Source organism: Ctenocephalides felis, unplaced genomic scaffold, assembly GCF_003426905.1.
Source record: "Ctenocephalides felis isolate EL2017-DRISC unplaced genomic scaffold, ASM342690v1 CF-g0.4_SCAFFOLD_03571, whole genome shotgun sequence".
Classification (NCBI taxonomy): Eukaryota; Metazoa; Arthropoda; class Insecta; order Siphonaptera; family Pulicidae; genus Ctenocephalides; species Ctenocephalides felis.
In genome coordinates this window covers 20,750,808-20,759,428 of record NW_020539725.1, presented here as the reverse complement: position 1 = coordinate 20,759,428, position 8,621 = coordinate 20,750,808, and the positions used below count along the sequence as shown (strand labels likewise).

The window sequence follows — 8,621 nt, the reverse complement described above, 5'->3', positions numbered from 1 at the left end:
GTCTTTTTCTCCATAGTTTTCATTTATTTTAATTAACTTCCTATCGCAAAAAAATCGAAAATGAACATTTTTATATATCTTTACGTTTAAAAGGTTTTTGAACATTCTGGCATAACTTATTGTTAGAAAAAATGGATGTATGTGTATGTGTGTGCGGATACAAATTTTCGTCGACGATTTTAGGAACACCGATCAACCGATTTGAATAATTAAAAAAACATTCGATTCGTATTGATAATGAGACGTGCTGATTAGCTTTTGGCGAAGGCAAGTCCGGCCGTTCCAAAGATACGGACAAAAAGTGCCAAAAACGATAATTTATAATTCAAAAAACATTTTACTTGTATTGACAATGTACGGTACAAGATGAAAAACTGTTTAAATTTTTAGGAAGGCAGGTCCAGCGGTTAGAGACTCTCAATAAAAATAAGTTAGAAAATGTCATTTGGCGGTCAAAAATGGTTATTGGACATATGTACATCAAATAATCAGATATTTTATAAAATATAAGAGATTTTAATAGTGTATACACATTTTGTGTAAATTTGGGTTTTGTACCAAGATTTTTAATTACGGTACGGAAAGTTCCAGCAATTTGCCTTTAGGTACGACGATGCCAAGCACCACCACTAGTTTTTTCGTCGCTTTATTCAACGTCTCGGGGGGACATGGGATCTCCTTGAAGTTCCTGAAAGAGGCCTCTTTCAGGAACTTCAAGAATAATTAACAATTTTTCAATTCAAACACTTAACATACAACAAAATTCACTAATGAATTTGATGAATTTTGAAATAAGTTTTTATAAACTCAGTATAGTGAGTTTTGATGTAAGTTGAGTGTTTGAATTGCAAATTGGTTGTCATTAAGGGAAGGCCTGCTTTATAGGCTTCAAAAAATCGCTTTTTGGGGAATTTTTAGAGAAGAGAGATATTGTTATATATCTTATCATTCTTCTCAATTTTTTTCATTAAAATATAAGACATTTTGCCGATGCGCCACGAGCGTGCCGTGTCATTTGGCGGGAAATATGCAACGACTTAAGTCACAATTTCCATCCAAAACAAAAAAAAATCAAATCAAATATAAATTTTCAATAGTATAGATTCTTATTGAACCTAAAAAATCCAGAAAAAATGAGGAATTCACCAATTTGCAATTTGACAAAAAATGTTTTTTGAAACAAAATTTCGCTTTAGATTGTTTGAAAAGTGGGTTAATTATAACTTTTTTAGGTTTTTTTAAGGTTTAATTAGAGAAAGAATTTACTCCTGAATACAATGAATTTTGTTTCGATTCGACAGGACCGTTTAGTTTTTTCGCCATCTTTCCCGCCAATTACGAAGAATCGAAAAAATTAAACCTGAGAAATTGTGAAACATGTTTAACGCTTGCTCACTATTTCTTCTGTAATTCCGAAAATAATTTGAATTTGGTTTTGAAATTTTAGGGATATATTCTTGGCTAGTTTTGGAAAACATTTTTGCAAAAAAAAAATATCGATTTTTTTAAGCCTCTAAAGCAGGCTCCCCCCTTAATTTGCTGAAGAAGGGGCCATCTCATATCACCGAAATGTTGAATATAATAATAGAACAAAAATTGAATAAATTAAAAAAAAATAGAGAGAAAAGGATGATATTAATTAATATCATAGTTAACTTAGTTTAAGAGTCATATTTAATAAAAGCTATCTAGATCTAGATATAGTTTTCGAAAACTTAAACAGATAATTCAAATGAGCCTAAATGATTGTCCAAATGTTTTATGAGTGTAGGTAATGCAAAAAATATATTTTTCAGATGAATTCATCAATGGTTTCGAAGTCGCAAGCTGTAAAACCCGATCTTACTTATAGTGGTCTCGATCGAGTGATTGCAGACTCTTTTATTAAATCATATAATAAACCAGAATCAAACGCAATAACGGATACTAATACAAACCTGAACGCTGATTTATGATATTAACAAGACGTGAAAAAAGAATGTTAACATTCTTATAATTAGAAATCAGATGCAATCTACAAAACCTTCCTTAGCCGGTGCAATATAATGAATGTCGATAAAGTTATTTCAAAAAACCTATTACATATTAAAACAATTTGTCCATTTAGTGCGATAACACTTTACTATTAATGTATTCATTTTTCAGTTAACTAAAAATTAAAATACTTTTCAAAATTGTAAAAGTTTACATAGTTTATATATTGTATATATATATATATATATATATATATATATATATATATATGTATATTTATTAGTTCAATATATTTTATTATAGTACCGCTTGATTTAATTGACTTTAAAAATATGATTGATTTTGTATATTATTTTAGATCTTAAACCATTTGATATTATTTTATGGGTTAATACAAACTGTAATAATTATTAAATATAAATATTATAGGAATGGCATTCTCATAGCAAATTTATTTTTAGATTTTTTGGACATATGTATAATATGTCCTATATATATGTATAATATTGTATAAACTATAGTATTATATATATTATATAGTATTATTATATATATATATATATATATAATTAGTTTTTACAGTTTATGAAAGAAATTATCCTCATACCATCACATTGCATAGGCAGTGAAAATTATAAGACAAATAGAATGTATTTTGTTGTAAAATGAAAATTAACTTTTATATAAAACTTTATAGTTTTATGTATATACTTTATAGTTTATATTGAGAATATTTTTATATATATAAGAATATATAAATACTGTTAATTTTATGAAAAATCATAAACCACTTATTAAAAAATATATATAAATAAAAGTTTTCTATTAATGCAAAATATTTTATTAGATACTAATTTGTTTTATTAATTATAATGTATTTATATATATATATATATATATATATATATATATTTATATATATATATATATATTTTTTTTTTATTTCTGTTAATTTTAACAATCAGATTACAATACAATCTATAAGTTAAAAGTTATGGTATTGAAAATCAAAATCAAAAAGAAAAAAAAATAGAATAAAGGAAATTAAAGAAAAGAAATAGAATAAATGAATGAATAAAATATATATATATATAATTATATTACATATCAGAATGATAACTAGAGTCAGTTTTAACTTTTTTCTTGATTTCTGATATTTTATTATGTAAATCTTCCATGCTGTATTTAGTTTTAGTATGAAATTTGATATTCTTATTGAAATTTGTGTATTTGTCTATCTGTTGAGGTAACTTTGCAGAATCATTTTTCCAGAAGTTGGAGTATTCAGGAGAAATTGAATCTAATTCTAAAATTCTGTCCTCTATATGTTTCAATCTAGCATATATATCAGAAGACAAGGGACGATCCACACCAACATGCTTCTCGCAATTTGTGATACGCTCATTAACTGAAATTGGCAAGTCAGAAGTATGTTTACTAATACATTCATCAATATTAGTTGAGGACTTTGAAATTTGGGGTCCCCATTCATTTACTACTTTATGTATTTTCAAATGACTTTTTGAGTCCGATCTTTTCCATAGAACTGCATCAACTCTTGCACACTGATTCTCATTGGAAATGTTTTGCTTAGAAGCTTTCATTAAATTAATTTGAACAAATTCCTTAATATTTCTTTGGTTTATGGCTGTCCTTTTCATTTGAATGAAGTTTTCAATCCTTCTATTAATTTCAAAATTATTGGCTTTGATTTGAATTAAATCCGGGGATACATCATCAATTTCAACTAAATCATGATTTAATTTATTCTGATTTTTGTATTGAATATTACCATAAGTATCATCTATGAAATCTGATGGATCAAATGATTTAATTTTATTTACAGCGAACTGAATAACATCTGCAGCATCTGACACGGATGATGAACTAACAGCTACAATAAAGCTAATTTCATTTATATTTAATAACCCTATTTTTTTGTATATGGCAATGTGCAGTATACTTTTCCATTTACAACGAATTTCAAAACAAGTGTGATGAAAATACTTTTTAAATTGATCATTTTCTGTTTCATCATCAAAACTTTGCATAATAATTTTATTCCTTTCAACAAATAGAAGGTCAGAACTGGAATCTGTATGTGATACAAGATCATTCACTTCGGATACATTTAATGCATCCTTGGAACACTTAATAAAATTCATTAATGCTGTCTTAAAATAAACGAGACACTTGTAAATTGATAAGTGCTTAATAGCCAATAGCGAACTTGATTAACGCGAATTTAATATAAAATCAAATGTGCGATTGTGTTACAAATAAATAAAAATCAGAAGTAAATAAATTTAATTTATATACATAACATGCAAATGTTATACTTGATTATGAGAATATAACCTCATTTTTTATATTGTGAAAGAAGACCTTAGAACATCTAGAATCAGTCAAGAGGCATTCAATTTCGCTCTGTCGAAACAAATCAAATAGTCACAAAAACCAAATTAATGGACAATGGCTTGAAAACATGGTAATCAGCATTGTTTATTAATCGTAATCACAATCGTGGAATACATTATGATACATTATCATTGTCTAGGGTTGAATATATGCGTAAAGGTGCATCCACACCTCACGAACGAACACTAATAAACATGGCTACAGACATTATGTTTATTTATCTATGGCTACAGAATTTTGACACATGTTGCTAACTTTAATTGCTTCGATTGTCAAAGAAATTTTCGTGAATTAATATGTTCTCGCGTTAATTAAGACTTTTTAATTAAATCTTTGATTGGATTCTGTTAATTTGTACATCAACTCGTTTAATTAATTTAGCAGATAATAATGATATAGGAAATTCATCGCGAAATGTTCATAAAAAGTAAAAAAATTGGGTGTGTTGTCGAAGTACCTAGGTTGTACCTTGAATAGTTTGATAAGTATCTCTTTCAGGGTCTCCATTTTAAATCAATTTTATAATTAAACAATTTTTTCACAGCGCCAATGTATCCTTCAATTATATACATGCAATTATCAATATTAAAATTTATATATGTGCTTTTGTAGGTTATACTTAAGTACTTCTACCACATATCTGTTTTTATAGAATTCTAAATTCACGAAAGTCTCTAATATAAGTTTTGTGTCGTGTATTGTGTAAAGATTTTACTCGGACAATTGCTACAGGTCAAATAGACTTGTAAAAGACTAAAGTTATGTACTGGTTCTAAAGTAGTGATTTTGTGTCGAGTACTTGAGTTTTCTAGCAGATGCTCCAGAGGTGGTTCCAGTAATGACCCAATAGCGAGTCAAAGAATATTTTTCTGGAATCATATACAGGCATTTATCGTACTATATCTGTTGCACCTATAGTGTTTTATATATTCAATATTTAACCTATATATGTATATATATATATATATATATATATATTATATATATATACTCGTATATATTTATATATGCATTAAGTTTTTCTTAATTTTGAATTTAAAGCAGTCAAATGATTTTGAAAATCTTTACTTTAACACAATATTGTTTGTCATCTTATTTAGGTAAAACTATAATTTTAATAGAAATTCATAAAAAGATATTACTTATAATTTATGTTCTGAGAGGAGTTTACAATTATTGACCGAGTTTGTGTTACATGCTACTTTTTATGTTTGTAACAATAATATTTCTTATTAATTATGTATTTGTGGGAGTAGTAATGTATATTAAAGTATAAACCTCCATCGTATAAAAATATATAAATTTTATTCATTATAAAATATTACTGATATGAAAATATGACAAGTCCAATTGTTTTCCTCTATCTCCAATGACTAGCCTGCTTGATCCCCACACATGGATATGAAAGTATAAACACCACTTGTACAAAATTTTATAAATTTTATTGACTATAAAAATTAATGCTATGAAATTTATCTGACAAGTCCAATTGTCCAATGACTAGCCTGCTTGATTCCCACATATTTAATACATGTTTTTCATATTAAATGAAATCATAAAAATTAATTTGAAGGTGCCTTGAGAACTTTACTTTGTTATTCAATATTATTTATAAAGCAGTCTGTATATATTTTAGTGAAATATTTTCTGGCTCGTGCATTATTAATATAATTATATACATATATCTGCTGAAAATATTGTTTATATCATAATATTCGAGTCAATATCATTTTTTACATAGTATACCTTATACAATCTATTTTTTATTCAACGAATATAATTATGCGAATAAAAGATTTTAAATTAATTTGGCAGATATATGTGCAAAAGACTTAAGTTCTTATTTAATTTGTTATGGGGAAAACATGTTGATTCAGTCTTTTTTTAATTATTTACACAAGTGCCTTTTATACATGTTCTAAATCAATATTAAACAATAAAATTTGTACTTCTCGTATGTATCAATTACATTGAAAGTAATTTATTATATTACAATTCCATAAATAGTCAATCACAAATTTTTGTTCTATGAATAGCAGATTTTGCATGGAATTCAGAATTATTATTTATATTAAATTTTTGTTACTAAATTATTAGTTAACCAATACAGCTTTTTGTATGCATCGATTACTTATTTGTTGAAGGGGTCCTAGCACCCCACCTTAGGTAACTCCTAAATTGATGGTATTTTGTTACAAATTACAAATTACAAATTACTTTGTTGCTTTTCTATTACACCTCTTGTTTATTATTCCACGGAAACAATTTTTAAATTACATTTTCAGTATCAAGAATCATGTGTTTTCCCTGTAGCGACATTGTCTGCATGTACATTCTTATTTATGGAAAATACGATTGTTGGTTTTGATCAAAATATTTCAAATATTCAATACAACTTAACAATTGTTAATTAAATGCAGCTTTTAAAAGTCTTTTTCTGTAGGTTTTATTTTAAATTTATTCGATTATATTTCTGCATAGCTAAATTATAGATTTTTATTCTTTTATTACTGAAAACAATTTTGATCAAGACTTTCAATCGAAGTTTCAAAGAGTTGACTTGAATGATTAGACAAAACATAAATTTATTTACGAGTTTATTATTCGATTCAATTTTTAAAGGATAACAATCAGCTTTAAACAGTTTTGAAGTTTTTAATGTTCAAGTTTTTGAACTTTTTTTATTATTTCATTTTACAAGTTTTATTGAATTTCTCTTAAGGCTTTTTCCAATAATTTGTATATTATTCAAGTCAACCATATTTATTTTTGTCTCGATTAATTGTAAAGGTTTCACATGTTTTATCAAGTCATATAAACAATTTTGATTCGATTAATATCACTTAATTTTATCGATTAATTAAATAATTCTTTCAAAGAATTTTTTTTTTTTTTCTAAGTCCTTTCAGATAATTTTTTTTTCTAAGTCCAAATTTTGTGAAACCTTTTCGATTAAGACAGACGAGTTATTTATGCATGCTATATTATCCCAAAGCCAACATTCGAATGAATGAGACCCACATTGAAAATTTCATAACGAGAAAATTTTATTGGGGCAAAGTTAAAAATTTTAACTAAGTCCCAGTAATTTTTTCTCGTTGTGAAAATTTCAACGTGGTCTTCATTTCATTCGAGTGTTGGTTTTGGGAATTGGTGTGAGGGAACACTAAAAAACATAAAAAAGTTTCAACGTTGAACAGGAAAGAGAAATTTTCATCTGGGACTTAGGGGGTTTTTTTTTAGGCTTCCCACCTCCCCCTTCTCCCTCTTCCTCCTCCTTCTTCCCCCTTTTTTCGCTTTTTTTTCATATTTTTTTCCTTTTTTGGTGTTGTTTTTTTCACATGTTGTGGTATTTTTTGAAGATCTTCGGGTTCGGCATGCATCGTCCGCAATGTGTCTCTCTGTGTGTAACCTCTCGCATCATGATCCTCACGTTGACCATCACTTCGCGTGTATGTTTCAGTACCTCCGCGCGTCTGCCAACAGCCAGCCACCAGCACTGTTCCATTTTTTCTGCTTCAGAGTTGGTCGTCGTCGTCTCCAGCTGGATTCGACCCATCTCACCTTGTGCCTCCAGAGTGATGTCACCGAGTATGCGGTCACCTTAACCACTCGGCTATTTGATATATTGATGATAACAGTTATTTTTATATTCTTATCATGTATTAATATTGAATTTTAATAAAGTATATATATCATACCCATCTCTCTTATTCATCACCTGCCTCCACCCTTCTTTCCCCATTCTTCCTCTACCTTCGTCATCTCTCTCTTTATATCTCTCTCTTACAGTCGAGTGCGAACCTTGAGTTTTTTGTTTTCAGAAATATTCTAAGTGTCAAGGTCGAAATGCGCCACCTGAACTTGATATTTTGAACTATTATTTGATAATTATGAAAAACTAGAGATTTGATTTTTGAAGCCTCTTCGGGTTTTGAACCGAGAAACATCGAGCAACCTTAGTGGTAACTTAACGATCTCGGCCAACTGGCTGTACAAAAAACTTTTCTATTGGAAACATATAAGTTTCCTAAAATCTGCTATTTTGAGTGAGCAAATGGCCGAGGTCGTAAAGATACGAACTCCATTTATCTGAAAAATATATTTAAATTCACTAATTTTTCTAACTCTGTAAATAAATAAGACATATAGATAAATAATTAAATTTATTGAGTGTCAGTATTACAAAAATCGACATAATATATTAGGTTGTCAATATCTCCCTTCCG

General features: G+C 27.7%; 1 protein-coding gene across 1 annotated transcript; it reads right to left on the bottom strand.

The window, feature by feature from the left end:
* Positions 1 to 3,074: 3,074 nt before the first annotated feature.
* On the bottom strand, positions 3,075 to 4,154 carry LOC113385771 (molybdopterin synthase catalytic subunit-like). The gene has a single exon (XM_026623608.1). It carries the CDS (start codon positions 4,137 to 4,139, stop codon positions 3,075 to 3,077), a length of 1,065 nt encoding a protein of 354 aa, XP_026479393.1. The 5' UTR covers positions 4,140 to 4,154.
* Between the last annotated feature and the right edge of the window lie 4,467 nt (positions 4,155 to 8,621).

Bases quoted from the DNA above. Each gene is read 5' to 3' on its own strand.
- LOC113385771 (XM_026623608.1), bottom strand. From the start codon at position 4,139: ATGAATTTTATTAAGTGTTCCAAGGATGCATTAAATGTATCCGAAGTG.